Here is a 17823-nt window from a genome sequence, read left to right on the forward strand (position 1 = left end):
CTCTCATCGATGTTTCTAACTCTCTATCCCTTTCCCTTCCTCTCTGTAAAAAAATCAATAAAATATATTTTTAAAAAAATACTTTCCTAGTGGAACTGACGGGAAGGTCGAGGAGTTAATATACATACAACACTTAGAGCAGCGATGAGGACTCTGCGTTGACTGCTGCTGTTGTATTGTTGTTATTGTCACTGTTATAACAGACAGCGATGTGACCAAAATGGCAGCGCCCGAGGCTTGGGACATGACATCATGACATCACAGAATGTTGACAGCACCCTGGGGCGGCGAGGATTGTAATGAACTCTACGTCGTGGAATCCGACTTAGCTCAGAAAGGTCAAGTCACTTTCCCACGGTCGCACAGCAGCGGCAGAACCAGGGCTCACACCCAGAGGGGCCGGGCTCCAAGAGCTGCCGGCTTGAAAGAGGATGGGCTGAGGAGAGCCAGGGTGGCCGCATCCGATGAGGCGAGAGGGATGGGCCCGGGCACTGACCTGTCCCCTCCGAGGGCCACCTTCGTCAGCCAGCTGCTGTCCCGCTGCCGCAGGCCGCCACACCCCCACCTGGCCGGCCCCTGGGGTTATTCATTAAGCTCCATTTCATCATCGTCACCCCCCGCTGGCTGTCTTGTTTGCCAGGCCAGGGAACTGCATGGAGAGGAGCGATGGCACCTTGGCCACTGGCGATGGGCCCTCCAGACCTGCAGGCTGGACTCTGGACTCGGGCCATGTCTTTTCTGAGCCACGAGACTCGGTTCTGTTAACCGGGTGAGAGAACGGGGTTCAGGGAGTCGTGCCACCAGCCCAGCTAGTGGGTCACCCGGCTGGGACGTGGACCCAGGTCTCCTAACGCCCAGCACATCTTAGGCGACTTCTCAGGCCGTCGCCAAGATACTAAACCATTCGGAGCAGAGGGGGTCTCAACCCGGGGCCGCGTTTCTGTGGCTGGAGCTCATGCACTCTGTCCTCTAGCGCAGTGGTCGGCAAACCGCGGCTCGCGAGCCACATGCGGCTCTTTGGCCCCTTCAGTGTGGCTCTTCCACAAAATACCACGTGCGGGCGCGCACGTGCAGTGCGATTGAAACTTCGTGGCCCATGCGCAGAAGTCGGTTTTTGGCCTGGGCGAGTCTACTTTGAAGAAGTGGCGTTAGAAGAAGTGGGGGGTGTCGGTCGGGCGGGCGACAGGAGACGCGTCACAGGCAGACCGCGGGATACGCAGCGCGGGGGGGGGGGGGGGGCACGATTCATGCACGAGTTGAGGATGGGAGAGTTGGAAGGGGTCGACCTCAGCGAACGTACCTCAATCAGATTGAGGATGTTTTTAGCAAAGGCCAGCTTAGGAGTTCCCTAATTAAGTTAATAACAATGTACCTACCTATATAGTTTAAGTTTAAAAAATGTGGCTCTCAAAAGAAATTTCAATCGTCGTACTGTTGATATTTGGCTCTGTTGACTAATGAGTTTGCCGACCACTGCACTAGGGGAATGGCTCTCCACGTGCCCCTGGCCCCACCTCTTCCTACTGCCTGGCCCTGCAGACATTTGAGTTCGAGACCCTTGAACAGAGGAACTCTCCCCTCTTCTCTTGCCCCTGAAAGGAGTCCATTATCAAGGGAGAAGCAGAGGCACAGAGAGGTTAAGTAACCTGCCCCAGGTTGCCCAGCAAATAGGCCCTGGGGCCAACCTTCGAGGGACCCCACATCCAACCTGGATGCTCTTGTCCTAAGAGACATAAATCTACTAGCGGTCCGGCGCACGAAATTCGGGCACGGGTACAGTCCCTAGGCCTGGCCTGCGATCAGGGCCACCTTCCCCGGGTGCCACACCCAGCCCCGCCCCCTCACCACCACCCACCCCCGGCTCCCCTTTCGCCATCGGGTGATCGGTGCCTGATGGCCGTGGGAAGGGACCAAGAGGTGGTCAGTGCGCCTCCTAGTGGCTGGTCCAGCGGTCGTTAGGGTTAATGTGCATATTACCCTTTCATTATATAGGACAGTCACGGTGTCTAAGCTGAGAGAACCAGCAAGAGCCAGATAATGCTCCCTTTTTGCGGGTGGGGAAACTGAGGCCCATAAGGAAAACGGGGGGGCCGTTTGGCATCTGTCCTCAAGGCCAAGGAGAAATGTATTCGTGGATTTCGTTATTTACTTCTTTAAGTGCACGAAGGTGCTAATAAATGGTGAACCTTCCGGTGAACAAAGAACTCAGGAAAGACGCACAGACATCCCGAAGGGAGCTCCGGCGGGCTCTCCGGCACACGTGGCTGCAGGAGCCGAGCTGAGCTGAGCTGAGGGCCTGGCCGGGTTCTCAGGGTCGGGAGATAGTGGACGGAGGGGACAGGGGACCGAGGACACAGGGGCTTCCACTCACTCAGCCTCATTTCCTCTTCTTGGCTGAGACTCAGCCCTGACTCGGGGTGAGGCAAGGTGAGGTGGGTGTGGGGAGCTTTTCTGAGGGTGCGATGAGTCAGCTTGTGCCAAAAGGGGCTATTGCCTCTGCGGATGTGGCCCAGAAAGTGGGCATCCCGGTGCAGCAGCCTCAGGAAGGGTGGGGGTTCGCATTCCTGGCGGGAGCAGCTCCGGGGGGGACTTCCTTGGCCTCAGCTCAGGGGTGACCATCCCCACCCCAGGCTGTAACAATGCGGCTGAAAATCAAGGTTCATCTGTGTGAGCCAGAGTAGAAGGGTATTTGTTGAAAGGCTGTGTAACCTTAATGCTGCATTTCCTGCGCTGTTTTCCCTTCTCCAGTTGATAAGGCTCTGTCAGCTGATTTCTTCGGCTTTGGGGCTTTTCTCGGAATGGAGTTGGGATTCACTTTCTGTTCTTGGCAGAATGGGCGGGAATGTGCCCCGGCCGAGGGCCCTGCGCGGGGCTGCACCTCGACCAGCTGCCCCACGGCTTGCGGGTGCAGCTCCATGCGCCGCCCCAGCCACGAGCCTGGGGGGCCACCAGGGGGGCTGTCGGGGGAAGCATGGAAGTTCCAGAGTATTCCAAAGTTCTTATATTCGGTCTCGGCATACGTTTGTCTGGGTTGCTTCTTATTTTCAGTTGCTCTGTTGACATTTAAGTTAAAAACAGGCTGGGAGCCTTTGTAACTCAGGGGCACTTGTCTCTTAGTGAGTCCGTCAGGGTGGTTCAAGGCCATATGGGAAGGAGGGTTCATGTGTAGCTGCTGGTATGAAACCTTTCCTCTTCCTGTTTATTAAAATTCATCACTGATTGCCCTCGCCGGTTTGGCTCAGTGGACAGAGCGTCAGCCTGCGGACTGAAGGGTCCCAGGTTCGATTCCCAGTCAGGACACATGCCAGGGTTGAGGGCTCAATCCCCAGTAGGGGGCGTGCAGGAGGCAGCCGATCAGTGATTCTCTCTCATCATTGATGTTTCCATCTCTCTCTCCTTCTCCCTTCCTCCCTGAAATCAATAAAGATATATTTAAAAACAAAACCAACACCCATCACTGAGTGATATCCAGGAGCATTTGTATGTAATAACGCCTTGTCCAAAGTCTGCTGTGGTGGAGCAAATCTATTGGAGGCTCCGTGGGGCCCCGGCCCCCAGGTGCCCCTGAGTGTGTACGTCGTTGCTGGGGGCACCGTGACCGCAGCTGTCTCGGGCCGATGGGAGCACCAACAGGCTTGTTCTGAGTTGGTTGCCAGAGTCTGGGAGTGTCTTTCGGTTCCCTGGACTGAACACCAGCTCTTCCGTCACCAAAGACCTCATGCTTGTGCTTCGGCTGTGGGCGAGCCTGTGCCCGCTGCTCCTGGACGGCTGCTGGCCGCTGGGGGCGTCAGGTCGACCTCCGGGTTCCGGACTTGATGTTGCACTTTCACATTGAGCCGGTGTTTCGGTTCTGTGCGACTTTCCTCCCTTTCTTTACTGTGATGTTGAAGATAAGAGTCCGCAACCCCCAAGTCAGCTTGATTTCTTCCACCAGCTATTGTTTAGACTTCCTTCGCGGAGGGCCCCGTGTTCTCGGCCAGATAGCCTCCCTGTGGGAACTTGAACTCTGCACGTCCTGAGAGAGGTTGCTGGGTCCTCTGCCAGGTCCCTGTCCGCTCGGCCCTGAGGTCGGGTTGCTGTGAGGGGCACTGTGCTCAGAGTTTGGGCTTCAAAACTCACTCCCAAGAAGGGAGGCCTGGCTGTGTGGGCTCCTGTCCTGCAGGCTGCCCCCGCCCGCCCCCCCCCCCCCCCGGCTGAGTCGCGTGGAGGTGTCCTCCGCAGGGAAGAGCGGACCGGGAGCCAGCTCACGGGCAGAACCGCCTGGGGCCGGCCACAGCCCGCACCTGCCCTGCCCCTCGCTCACGCCTCCGGTTTGGGGCCTGTCGGAGATCCGAGTGTCTGCGTGGACTGCCGGCTGACCGCGATGCTCTGCTGGGGGGCAGGGGCCGCTGACATCCCTCAGGCCCTGGGCGCGCTCCCCCAGCCCCAATAACGTGCATCGTCTCCCAGGACCACGGCTCGCCTTCGTCTGGGACAAACGGGTTTTCACAATATGCCTGCTTGCTCTTCTGAAGGCCACGTTTCCAAAAAGTATGTGAACCGTGATCTTCCGAACGTTGTAGCAGGAAGTACAATCACATCTGCCATCATCCGTGAAGACCTCCGGAGACAGCTCGGCGTTCTCTGAACTCTTCTGCTGCCTCGAGCCCTGGGACCCTGCCCTCATTGATTTTAGAGAGAGGGAGACAGGGAGAAAGAAACGTCGATCAGGTGCCTCCTGTATGAACCCTGACCGGGGATCAAATCCAAAACCTGGGCATGTGCCCTGACCAGGAATCAAACTGGCGATCTTTGGGTGCACAAGGCAATGCTCAACCCACTGAGCAACACTGGCCAGGGCCAGGGTCCTGATTCCTAGCATTTGCTGATGTTCATGACATCAGCACCCCCTGGCAGGCAGCGTCAAGCTCCCGAAGGCTTAGGAGCTGGCTCCCCAGCTTTCTGGGAACACAGCATCCGAGGAGCGGCTGCAGCGCTCCATTGCCCGGGACCTGGGAGGCTCCTGAGGCAGGGAATGTCCTCTGCCTCAGGGAACGGAGGGGACAGCAGAATAAGAGGAAGAATTTATGGCAATGGCCCAAGCTCTGGAATGGCAGCCACGGCCCGGACTACAGGACAAGAGCCTGTGTGTCTGGGAATGAGGAAGGCCTCCTAGGCAAGCTGGGGGGTGGGGGAGCAAATAACTGAGGACCAGACAGCACCCCCACCCTGCCCGCGGTGACTTGGCCCCTGAATGTCCCTGCCACCCTTGAAGAGGAGAGGAGAGAAGAGATGAGAAGAGAAGAGCCCAGCCCTCATTGCCTTAACTCAGCCTGATAAAAAATCACAAAGAAAAATATTGAAGTCGCCGAAACCGGTTTGGCTCAGTGGATAGAGCGTCGGCCTGCGGACTGAAGGGTCCCAGGTTCGATTCCGGTCAGGGGCATGTACCTGGGTTGCGGGCACATACCCAGTGGGAGATGTGCAGGAGGCAGCTGGTCGATGTTTCTCTCTCATCGATGTTTCTAACTCTCTATCTCTCTCCCTTCCTCTCTGTAAAAAATAAATAAAATATATTAAAAAAAAAAAAAAAAGAAAAGAAAAAGAAAAATATTGAAGTCTTGCCCTAGCTGGTTTGGCTCAATGGATAGAGCATCGGCCTGTGGACTGAAGGGTCCCAGGTTCGATTCCGGCCAAGGGCACATGCCCGGGTTGTGGGCTCGATCCCCAGTGGGGGGCGTGCAAGAGGCAGCTGATCAGTGATTCTCTCTCATCATTGATGTTTCTATCTCTCTCTCTCTCCCTTCCTCTCTGAAATCAATAAAATATATTTAAAAGAAAAATATCAAAGTCTTCATCTGTTGCACACTGGGTCAGTGGTCTGAGATTTAATCCTGCCGCAAATATCTTGATTTTTTTGATAAACTCTGGACTAAGTCCCTGATGAGCTGTTTGGACCTCGCCAGTTCCACACATCACGTGCTGATTGGTGGGTGGTGACAACCCCCAGGACAGGCCCAGTGTGGCCTGGGGTCCTGCCCGGAAAGGCCCACCAAGAGGCTGTTGGTCATATCTGGGGAAGACGCAAAGCCGGGAGGCATCCCTGCAGACGGCAACCTCAAATGACCCCAGGGGCTCCCACGAGGTCTCTGCCAGATGCAGGGCTGGCTGCAGCCAGTGACTGTGAGTAAGGGAGGCTGGCTGCCAAGTTCAGGAGCGAGGGCCACAGAAGTTAAACGCGTTAAGTCCGTGACAATGGAGGCCTGACTCGCTTGTATTAATTTCACCAAGAAAAACGTCTTTCACTTCTCCCGGGGTGGAGCGAATAGCGGTGGGACACGGAGTGGCAGATTTACACAGAATACCTTTCACCCACATCGGATTAAGTCCTGGCCGACCTCGGCTCTACTGACTTTTGGGGCCAGATAATTCTTTGTTGCGAGGGACTGTCTTGTGCATGGTGGGAAGTTGAGTGGGTGGAGGAGCGAGTGGGGGACCCGGCGGGGACGCGTCGGTGCAGGCCTGCCCTCAGGCTGCTCCTGGCCCCCTGGGGAGGGACGCCAGGGACTGCCCTGCTGCAGGGCCCCAGAGGCTTGAACCAGACTTGCCAGGAGGAGACACGAGTGAGGAGCTGGGACTGGAGGGAGGACTCGGGAAAACGAGGCCAAAAGACTGGAAAGGTCCTGGATAATAATCTTCTGTAATAATAAAAGCGTACTATGCTAATTAGACCGGACGTCCTTCCGGACGACCTTCCAGATGAAGCCGGGTCCCGGGTGCCAGAGGGAAGCCAGTGCCGGCAGCCGGGGGAAGGAAGGCCTACTCTTGCATGAGTTTCATGCATTGGGCCTCTAGTAATAATAAGACCAAAGATCATCATAATAGCACCTACTATTCTCTGAGCCCTACTCTGTGCCTGGCACTGGTCTGCCATCGTCTCTAAGTCTCCAAATACCCGGTAGCTACCCCGTCCCCATCTCTCGGGGCAGGGAACTGACGCTAAGGGAAGTTACACGGCTGGGTTTCCGCTTCAGCCGAGCTGTGAGGGACTCGGGAGCCGGTAGCTTAACTAACCAGGAGTTCAGGGCTGGCTTCACCCGCCGGCCGGCAGGGCAAACTGAGGTGAGAGCTGTCCGTTCCTCCCAAGTGTGAAAACAACCGTCAGAATCCCCACCTCCCGCAGCCAAGGACACTGTGATCCGGCGCCCTCAGGGCCACCTGCCGGGAGGCGTGATGTAACAGCTCTATCTGGATCGGACACGCCTGGGAGCCGCAGCCACAGGCACGAGCCGACCTCCCTGACCGCGACAGCGGCCACCTTCCCCGACCCTCCAGCCGCTGACTGGCCAGTGTCCTGCCACACCGAGATCTGCCTGGTTCTGCTCCACTTCCTCCCCAGGGTGACCGTGGGTGGGGCCCGGGTCCTGCTAGGCTCTCGGGGTCTTATCCATGTGATGGGACAGAACCACACATGTATGCACACATGTACATACGTTTTATATATTTAAACGTGAAGGTCTGCCCGGACGGCAGATATTCACCGGTGAATGAAGAGATAAATGAAATGCGGTCTACCCTGGCCTGTGTGGCTCAGTTGGTTAAACATCGATTGAGAGGTGCGATTCCCAGCCAGGGCACGTGCCCAGGGGTCCCGCTCGATCCCCCGTGTGAGGCGTGCAGGAGGCAGCCGATCAATGAGTCTCTCTCATCACTGATGTTTCTGTCTCTCTCTTCCTCTCCCCTCCTCGCTCTGAAATCAATAAAAACCTACTTGAATAAATATGGTCTATCCAGACACGGAATAGTATACAGCCGTGGTCGGCAAACTGCGGCTCGTGAGCCACATGCGGCTCTTAGGCCCCTTGAGTGTGGCTCTTCCTAAGCCATAGGAGTACCCTAATTAAGTTCATAACAATGGACCTACCTATATAGTTTAAGTTTTAAAAAGTTGGCTCTCAAAAGAAATTTCAGTCGTTGTACTGTTGGTATTTGGCTCTGTTGACGAATGGGTTTGCCGACCTCTGGTATACAGCCATAAAAAGGAATGGAGCACCGACACATGTTACAACGTGGATGAACCTTGAAAACATGATGTGGCGTGAGAAAAGCCAGACACAAAAATCACCTAGTGTCCGGTTCCATTGATACGAAATGTCCAGAATAGGCAAATCGATAGAGACGGAAAGCAGACTGGTGACACAGGGGCTGGGAGGGGAGGAGTGACCGCTAATGGGTATAGGGTTTCTTCTTGGGGTGATGAAAATGTCCTAAAATTGATACTCTGTAAACGAGTGAGTTGTAGGCGAGGTGAACTATATCTCAATAAAGTTATTATTTAGGACAAGGATATGCCCGAACAGGCTGTCACAACGGTGACATATGTTTTGTCTTTTTTCCCTCTTTTTGTTTCTTTTATGATTGATTTTCTATGTATTTACTATTGCCTTTAGGGAGGGAGGAAGGGGGAGAGAGAAACATCAATGTGAGAGAGGCACCTTGATAGGTTGCCTCCCATACACGCCCCAACCGGGGACCAAACCCACAACCTGGGCATGTGGCCTGACCGGGAACCGAACCCGTCACCTGGCTCACGGAACGACGCTCCAGCCACTGCTCCCATCAGCCCCAGCGGCCAGGGCTGACTTATTTTTTTTTCTTAATTTTGTTTTTTTCAAATCACAACAGGGACACATTTTTGTGGAAACACATGGAACACTCTAGAGAGGCCTAAAGAAAGGACCCATCGTCGCGTTTCCTGCCCGTGCAGCCCCGCCTTCCATCACGGCGAGATGGCGGTGCAGCGGAGAGAACCCCACATTGTAAGACAGTGGGGCCTCCATTCCCACCTCCCTGACGGTGTGGATCCCGCATGTCACAGGCCTCCCTCTGACACCCCTAAGGTGACCCCTAATGGCCCGCCCAACCCACCTCAACCCTGTCCCCTGGTGACAATGTTACTCCACCCCTGAGCCTGACTCTTTCCCTGGGACATGGGGCTCAAAACGCCCACGCACCTCACGCTTGAAGATTGAGTGACACCCCACGCGGGAAACCCTGCATGTGAGATCAGACGTGGGGCATTGTGAGCGCCAGCTGTATACGCTCCGTGCGCACAGGCCTGCACGTGAGCTTCAGGGCGCCCGCCACTGCGGCTCCGCACCCTGTATGCCCGGCGCACGCCTGGGGGCGTCCCACTGGGGAGGGGCTCCGTGTGCCTGTGGAAGGCCCGGGGGGCAGCAGGAGGGGACAGCCTGTCCCTCCGAGAGGGGCGGCTATGCGGGCTGTTTGCGCCCTCCTGCCCTCGGTCTCATCGATATTCCTGTCCGGGCCGAGCAGACAAGAGAGCTTTGTTGAGGGGCCAAGGAGAGAGCCGGCCATTGCTGTGGGGGCAGCGGGGGGGGGGGGGGGGGGAGTGTGCATGCACCACCCTGTGTACAGACAGACGCCCTGCTCACACCTGCTCACAGACAGACAGACAGGAAGCCGGGCCTGCGCAGGGAGTGAGTTCGGGCGGAAGGCCCTGCCGCTCTGGGACGATGAGGACGGTGACGATGGTGACGATGGTGACACTGCCGAAGGCTGTGTTCTGGGTCCTTCCATGCGTGCGCTGTCCTGTCCTCTATTCCCGGGCTAGCGGAGGGGCAGAGGGAGGTTCCAGGAGGCACAGAGACGGCCGAGGCCGCGGAGCTAGTGAACGGCAGTCAGCATTTGAACCCTGGTCGGCCTGGGTGTTACCCATGATGCCATCGGCCCCTGGATAACACAGGAGTCCTGAAAGGATGACCGTGGGAGGTGATCAAGAACTCCGTCCATCCCGGCCACTGTGGCTCAGTGGTTGAGCATCGACCCATGAACCAAGAGGGCACCTGTTCGGTCATAGTCAGGGCACCTGCCCGGATTGCGGGCTTGAACCCTAGCGTGGGGCGTGCAGGAGGCCGCCAATCGATGTTTCTCTCTCATCGCTGTTTCTATCTCTCTCTCCCTCTCCCTGACCCTCTCTCTAAAATCAATAAAAAGATATTAAAAATTAAAAAATAAAGAGCTGTGTCCCGACTGCACGTTTGGGGGTCAGACTGCTGGTTCCAGTGCCAGAGCACCCGTCTTCCCGCCCGTGCCTCAGCTTCCCTTCCTGTGAGATGGGAGCATGGTGGCAGCCGCTTCCTCCTTGGTTTGTGTCTCGGGTCCCATGATGTGCCAGCACTTGCTGGCAGCCTTAGTGCAGGGCATCTGGGGGCCTCCTGGCTGGCTGCCCCACCTTCCTTGGGCCGGAGGAATTGTTTGCGAAGAAAGAAGCTGAGGCTGTGGAAGGGCAGAGATAGGAAAGGGAGAGGGAGAGGCCAGGAAGCAGCCAGGGAGGAACAGCCAGCTTCCCTTTCCCCTCCGGGCAGCCCCAGGCCTCGGGCCAGGGGGGCGTGGCCGGCTCGGGGGATGTGGCCAGCCCTGCTCACAGGATAAAACCTGGCAACCCTGGGACAATTCAGAAGACAGCCTACCTGTCCATCGACCCTCCCTCCATCCGCGCGTGGGCTGTCCACCCAGCCCGTCCACCGAGACCACCGCCGGCCTCCCCCTCGCTCTCCTGGTCCAGCCACCGGCTCCGCCGCCTCCACCCTCCCTTCCCCCGCGATGGCCTCCCGGGAGCCCCTGCACCTGAAGACCCCGATCCGAGACAGCATGGCCCTGTCCAAGGTGGCCGGCACCAGCGTCTACATCAAGATGGACAGTGCCCAGCCCTCGGGCTCCTTCAAGATCAGGGGCATCGGCCACCTCTGCCAGAAGGTACAGGACGGCTTCGGGGAGGGTGACAGGTCCTCTTTCCTCGATGGGCAGGGCCGGTGCCATGGGAGACCCTAGGAGCTCCAGGCAAGGCTGCCCGCGAGGCCCACGCACCCACCACTAGCGCTTCCTCTGGGGAAGGGGTGCCCGTCACCAGGGTCCCCTAGGGCTGACCCCAGAGCTCTCAGCTGCCCGCCTCCCCCTCCCTCCCTGAGCCAGGCTCCTGGGGAGGGGAGGGAAGATGTCGCTTGAAAGGCTGGGGCAATAAAGTTCCGAAATCACTCAGTTAGAACCCAGGGGCTGGGCGGGTAGGACTCCAGGTGAGAGGGGAGAGCCCAGGGGCAGCCTGACCCCTCCCCTCTTCTCCGCAGAAAGCCGAGCAAGGCTGCAAACACTTCGTCTGCTGCTCAGGTAAGCGGCCTGCACGCCTCCTCCTGCCCTCTGCTGTGTGTCCCGGGGCAGGAGCTCCACCTCTCTGGGCCCTGGTGTCCCCAGCCGGGAGTCGGGAGCTGGGAGCCGCTGCAAATGTTGGCAGAAGGCCCAATTTGGAATTTCAGCGGGGAGGCCTGAGGCCACCCAGGGGGGTTCAGAGGCCGGGGGTTGGGCCCCCAGGCCTTCCCGAACTGACACACTCTCTACCCACCACCCCTGGCAGCGGGCAACGCAGGCATGGCGGCCGCCTATGCGGCCAGGAGGCTGGGCATCCCCGCCACCATCGTCGTGCCCAAGACCACACCTGCCCTCACCATCGAGCGGCTCAGAAGTGAGGGCGCCACGGTCAAGGTGGTGGGTGAGGTGAGTGCCGACCTAGAGCGGGGACCACGGAGGGCAGCTGGTGGCAGAGGAGGGCGCCCCGGTCGCTCACCTCCTCCGCGTCCCCTGTGGTCTTGCAGACGTTGGAGGAGGCCCATGAGCTGGCCACGGCCCTGGCGAAGAACAACTCAGACTGGGTCTTCATCTCTCCCTTCGACGACCCCCTTATCTGGTACATGGAGCCCAGGGTGGCATCTACCCCCTGACCACTGGGTGGGCGCCTGCCACAAGGCACGTGGGCACATTCTTATGCACAGCGTTTGCACATGTGTGTGCACACACCATCACCCAGCAGCACACACGTGTGCTCCGACGCCCATCCTCCGCGGCCATGAGCGATCGCAAGCTCAGATGCCCAGTGCCCGCGGCTGGGCGCCCGGGAGCAGGTCCCAAGACCAGGATTTCAGGGAAAGCCGTTGACTTGGGAGGTGATTCCTGAGCGGAGGGGGACGGGAGATGAGGCAGGAAAGACGCCTCGAACAGGCTCTCCTGGGCAGGGCACTGCTGTGGCAGCTGGAGCTTGATTTCCTGGGGGCCCCTGGGAGCCAGTGGAACATGCACCAGTTACCCAGCGGCGGGAGAGGGTGCTGGGTGCTTATTCACTCACACAGGCCCTGCGTGAGGGGTGTCCTCAGCGCTGTCACCTGTCCGCACAGCCAGGGGTCACACACAGAGGCAGCGCTGGGGCCAACGGGAGCCTCCAGGTAGAGGTGCAGATGCTGGCAGCTGGAAGTCAGGGAGGAGATCAGCCCCAAGGACAAGTAGCAGAGGACCCCTGCCCAGCGTCCCCAGGGCCCCAGCCCTGACCCGGTCCCTCCCCCACCCTCCAGGGACGGCCACACTTCCATCGTGAAGGAGCTGAAGGAGACGCTGAGCGCGAAGCCGGGGGTCATCGCGCTGTCGGTGGGCGGCGGCGGCCTCTTGTGCGGAGTGGTCCAGGGGCTGCAGGAGGTGGGCTGGGGGGACGTGCCCATCATCGCCATGGAGACCAAGGGAGCCCACAGCTTCCACACTGCCACCTCTGTGGGCAAGCTCGTCCCTCTGGACCAGGTTACCAGGTGAGCAGCCGGGCTGCCTTCATCAGGGGTTCAGCACCCACTTGGTGCTGGCTGCAGGTAGGTCCTGGCGCCCCCTTTTATAGGTAAGGAAACTGGGGCTCTATTCACCTGCCCAGAGCCCACAGACAGTGAGCGGTCGGTCCCGCGGAACTGAGCCCATGTCTGCATGGCCCTCAACCATGAACGTCACACTTCCTCATGCAAAAAAGTCTAATATTCATCCTGTATTGAGTTCCTCTGTGGCCGGGTTTTGCACTCTTCCTTGAATTTTTTAATATATATTTTTTTAAATATACATTTTACTGATTTTTTACAGAGAGGAAAGGAGAGGGATAGTTAGAAACATCGATGAGAGAGAAACATCGATCAGCTGCCTCATGCACACCCCCTACTGGGGATGTGCCAGCAACCAAGGTACATGCCCTTGACTGGAATCGAACCCGGGACCCTTCAGTCCGCAGGCCAACGCTCTATCCACTGAGCCAAACTGGTCAGGGCTTAATATGTATTTTTTATTGATTTCAGAGAGGAGGGGAGGGTGAGAGATAGAAACATCAATGATGAGAGAGGATCATCGAACGGCTGCCTCCTGCACCCCCCCATAATTGAGCCCACAATCCGGGCATGTGCCCTGACCGGGAATCAAACCGTGACCTCCTGGTTCATAGGTGGATGACCAACCACTGAGCCATGCCAGCCAGGCTGCACTCTTCATTCGTTTGCCAGCCATTTACTGAGACGCTAACATGTGCAAGACCCCGGCTGATGTGGGGAGAGAGGTGGATAAACACGGCTCCTGCTCCCACGGAGTTCATATCCCAAACCAAACCTTTGGCACATGGTGTTTAATTAGGATTAGGTTTGGCTGCTTTATATAGGAATCCAGACAGTGATTTAAACGAGATTGAATTTTATTTCCTCTCTTATTAAACAAAGAAAAGTCTAGAGGGAGGCAATCGAGGGGCAGCTCTATGAAGCCAGGTGCCCAGGTCCCTTGTTTGTTCTCCGTCGTCCTTATTATGCGGCCTCATGGGCCAACATAGCTGCCTCAGTGCCAACCCTCACACCCACACTCCATCTGGCAGAAGCAGGGCAGAAGCTAAGCCCCTCCCTTTAAAGATAGACACAGTATTCCACTTTCCTCTCATTGGCCAGAACTCAGTCACATGGCCACCCCTGCTGCAAGGGAGGCTGGGAAATGTCTTCCTACCAGCTGTCACCTTGTGCAGCTAGAATAGCCAGTGGTCGGCAAACCGCGGCTCGCGAGCCACATGCGGCTCTTCGGCCCCTTCAGTGTGGCTCTTCCACAAAATACCACGTGCGGGCGCGCACGTACAGTGCGATTGAAACTTCGTGGCCCATGCGCAGAAGCCGGTATTTTGTGGAAGAGCCTCACTCAAGGGGCCGAAGAGCCGCATGTGGCTCGCGAGCCGCGGCTTGCCGACCACTGGGACAGGTCTCTGCCACAGACGGGGCAGACTGAGCTGAGGGAAGAACTCCTGATTCCTGAGCCCAGCGCCGGAGCTGTCGTGCGGGCCGGCTCCCACAGTGCTGGGAGGACGAGCCATCGTTGAGCCTCCGATGGGCCATGTGCTGGCCTAAGGGCTGAGCTGGCCCAGGCCAGGAGGTGCTCCTGGGCGAAGGGGGAGTGAGCTGGGAGCTGAACCAGGGCCGTCTCTGGGGAGGCTGGTTACCGGGCAGGTCCTGGAGGCATACGGTCCCGTTTGCAGTCCCGGCACCACGGCTCCCTGGCCAAGCGACGGCTCACGCTGCCTCAGTCTTCCCTTCTGTGAAATTGAACCAACGAACTGTAAGAATCGTTGTGGGAATGAATGGCACCAAACGCTTCCTCGGGAAGTGGGGTGTGTGTGTGTGTGTGTGTGTGTGTGTGTGTGTGTGTGTGTGTGATATGGGGAGGATCATTTGAGAATTCCACCTGGGGCCATGGGACTGAGTGCGCCCCCTGGAGGACTCCTTGGAGGAGGCAGCCTTAATCCTGAGCCTTGAAGGACAGGATGGGACTTGGGCAGGTGAAGGTGACAACCTGGAGCTGGGGCTGGGAGTCCTGTCAGGGAAGCACAAGGGGCCTTGCAGGTGTTTGCTCATGAGTCAAGTTGAACAGAAATGATGCCGTTTGCCCCCATTCCAGCAGTCTCATTAGAAGCCCCCGCTCTGTTTGGGAGGCCCCTGGGACTGTAGCTACAGAGGGCACCCCGCCCCCACGCCCATGGACCCCAGTCCCTCCTCCCTCTCACATCCAACCTTGTTTCTTTCTCCTGCTCTATTCTGATCTCCACATCTCTCCTCTCTCCTACCCCTTTCCCCCATTCCTATTCTCCCCCCCCCCGCCCTCCCCCCCCCACCCCCCGCAGTGTGGCCAAGGCTCTGTGTGTGAGGACCGTGGGGGCTCAAGCCCTGAAGCTGTTTCAGGAACACCCCATTTTCTCAGAAGTTATCTCCGACCAGGAGGCTGTGGCCGCCATTGAGAAGTTTGTGGGTATGTGCCAAGTCCTTTCGAGACCCAACCTGCTGGTTCAGGAACTAAGTGGCTGTCCTGGCTACTTGGTATGCCAGGGGATTCCATCGCTGCAGGTTTATCCACAGATCTGTCTCCCATCCCCTTCCTAGGACTCCCCATTGAATACGATGCAGTAGTAAAAATAGAAAGGCCAAAGGCACCAATGAAGAAGCCTGATAACCGGAAAGCAGGGAATCATAACTATTTTTAAATGTTCGTTCTGAGCTTCCTGGCAGCCAGGGTGAAAAGGGAAAGTCTCGGCCTCAGTGATGGATTCAGAATGGGGTCTGTAACTAGGTTGGACTCTCTGGGTTCAGCCCAGGATAAGGAGGGTTACACACACACACACACACACACACACGGTAGCACTCAGGCTGCCACTTCATCTCCTGTCCCAGCAGCCAGTCTGGCTAAAGACCATGGCACGCTCGCTCAGATGATGCCTCAGAGCCCTTCTCACCACACTGCGCAGGCGATGACAGCCCTTCCATCCGTGTCAGCGCTAATGATGAGACCTCGCTCGGGGCTTGGGCGGTCAGGAAAGTGATGGAAGGACTTGAGTGTGGCCAGGGCTGAGCGGACTGGCTCCTCACCCCCGGGCTTTACCAATCGCCCTCCCGCCCTGTCCCCCGGCAGATGACGAGAAGATCCTGGTGGAGCCAGCCTGCGGGGCAGCCCTGGCCGCTGTCTACAGCAACGTGGTTCAGAAGCTGCAAGGAGAAGGGAAGCTTCGCACCCCGCTGTCCTCAATCGTCATCATCGTCTGCGGGGGCAGCAACATCAGCCTGGCGCAGCTGCAGGACCTCAAGAAGCAGCTGGGCATGTAGAATGTGCCGCCCAAGTGAAGGTCTCCCGGCCCCGGGAGAACCCTGCCAGGCTGGAGTGTGACCCAGCACCTCATTGTACATATTATGCTTGTGTCTGGTCGCGAGCCTGCGGCCAGGCCAGTCGGTGCTTGCTTGTACCCACGAGCCCATGGGGCGGAGGGGAACATGCTTCGCAGTCGAGGCGGGGGGAGGGGTGGGTGTCAGCGGCCAGCGAGGCTGGCTGACCCCCTGCTGCCTGTGTGACTGCCCTGTGACCGTCCCTGGCCACCCCTGCCGGGGCGACTCTGCCCTCATGTAACATACCCGGTCCCCAGAGCAGGGTGGGCGCGAGGGACCGAGGTCACACCGGAGGCTCCCCCCGGGAGCACCGTGTGCCCACCAGGCTCTCCACCTGGGGAGGTGGACAGGCCCGCAGCCCAGGCTGAGGAACCGTCTTTATTTTACTCCCAGGAAGCCCACCCCCACCCTTACCCATTTTTCTAATGTGCACACATTTTCATTGAAAAATAAGTATTTATGACACAAAGAGCCTTTGAGTTTCTCCATCATCACTGTCTTCCTCCCTTCCCTTCTCCCACCCCAGCACGCCTGCTCCCAGCCCTGCTATCAGCAGTGAGCACCCCCAACTGCCACCTCCAGCCCCAGGAACCCTGGGGCCCCACATGAAACTCAAGACACCCCTCCCCCCCGTCCCCCCCCCCCCCCCCGGCTGGGCTTGCATGCCAGAGGGCGGGAAGCCGGTGAGGGAGGTGGCGCTGAACAAGAGGGGCTTGGGTGGGGCGAGGAAAGAGTGGTTTAATCCCAGAACCACGGGGAGCAGGTAGTGAGCCCCCATCCCTGGGGGTATGTACCCCGACACTGGACAATCATCTCGGGGGCAGGGAAGGAATTGATGCGAAGTGTCAGGCAAACCCTCTGAAACATGAAGCCCTCTCTCAAGGCAGGCAGGAGCCTCGAGGGCTGGGAGGGGCCTCATCGCCCCTCAGAAATGTCCCCAAACCCCCGATAGCAGCTGCTGGCCACCTTACTGGATCCCCAAGTTCAAAGCGAAGTTGGAGACCACTCTAATCTCTCCAGACACCAGGCAATGAGCCCAGGCTGGCAGGGTCCCCCACCCACCCCAACAACGTGCTAAGGCTGAGATTTGGGAAGGAGTGGAAAACCCATCCTCAGCCCACACCAGCCTCAGGCCTTCCGGTCTCCATGCGTGTTTTAAACACCTCAGCCCGCGGCCCCAGAATAGCCCCTGGGGATAGAGTGGAACTACATGGGGCCCAGCCTGGGAAACCTGCTCCTTCCCGGTGGGACAGCTTCCAGCTCCCACGGTCCCGCCTGGAGGGGCGTGGAACCCCCACGAGGCAAGGCAGCCCCCTCTGCCCACTAGAGGAGGATCCGAGGCGCAAGGGGCTGTGGCCAACCAGCTGCCAGACACCTGTCCATCAGGGAAGGGCAGAGGCCACGGAGGAGCAGCAGCTGCCACTGTGGAGCTGAGGATTGTGGGAAACTCCAGGGCGCAGGTGCCGAGAGAAGCGGCCTCTCCGGCAGCCTCTGCAGCGGTGGGTCCTGTCTTGGCCGGGTCAGCGGAAGCCCAGTGGGCCACCAGGCATGACGCCCCAACCTCTGTTCAGAAACATCTCAGCTACATGGCTGTCCGCCTCCCAGAAAGCGGAGGGGCCAGAATCATGCCGGGGGGAAGCCTGGAGTCGCCCTCCCGACAGAACGGCCCTGGGGGACCCCCCATCACCGAGCCTCCCAGCCTGGACTTCCTCCAGACCATGTCTCAGCGTCGTGCAGACCGGTGTTATTTACTCCTTTGACTCCCTCGCCGACGTCACCCTCCCTAGGAGCAGGC

At 58.3% G+C, this 17823-nt stretch overlaps 1 protein-coding gene across 1 annotated transcript; it reads left to right on the top strand.

Annotated features, from left to right (window-relative positions):
• The first annotated feature begins 10464 nt into the window (after positions 1 to 10464).
• Positions 10465 to 16494, top strand: SDS (serine dehydratase). The gene is made up of 7 exons (XM_081113468.1): positions 10465 to 10758; positions 11127 to 11166; positions 11411 to 11550; positions 11649 to 11740; positions 12399 to 12626; positions 14999 to 15123; positions 15781 to 16494. The coding sequence occupies exons 1-7, from the start codon at positions 10606 to 10608 to the stop codon at positions 15969 to 15971; spliced, it is 969 nt and encodes a 322-aa protein (XP_080969594.1). The 5' UTR covers positions 10465 to 10605; the 3' UTR covers positions 15972 to 16494.
• The last annotated feature ends 1329 nt before the right edge of the window (positions 16495 to 17823 follow it).

Source organism: Myotis nattereri (assembly GCF_964212035.1).
Source record: "Myotis nattereri genome assembly, chromosome: 19".
NCBI classification, from domain to species: Eukaryota; Metazoa; Chordata; class Mammalia; order Chiroptera; family Vespertilionidae; genus Myotis; species Myotis nattereri.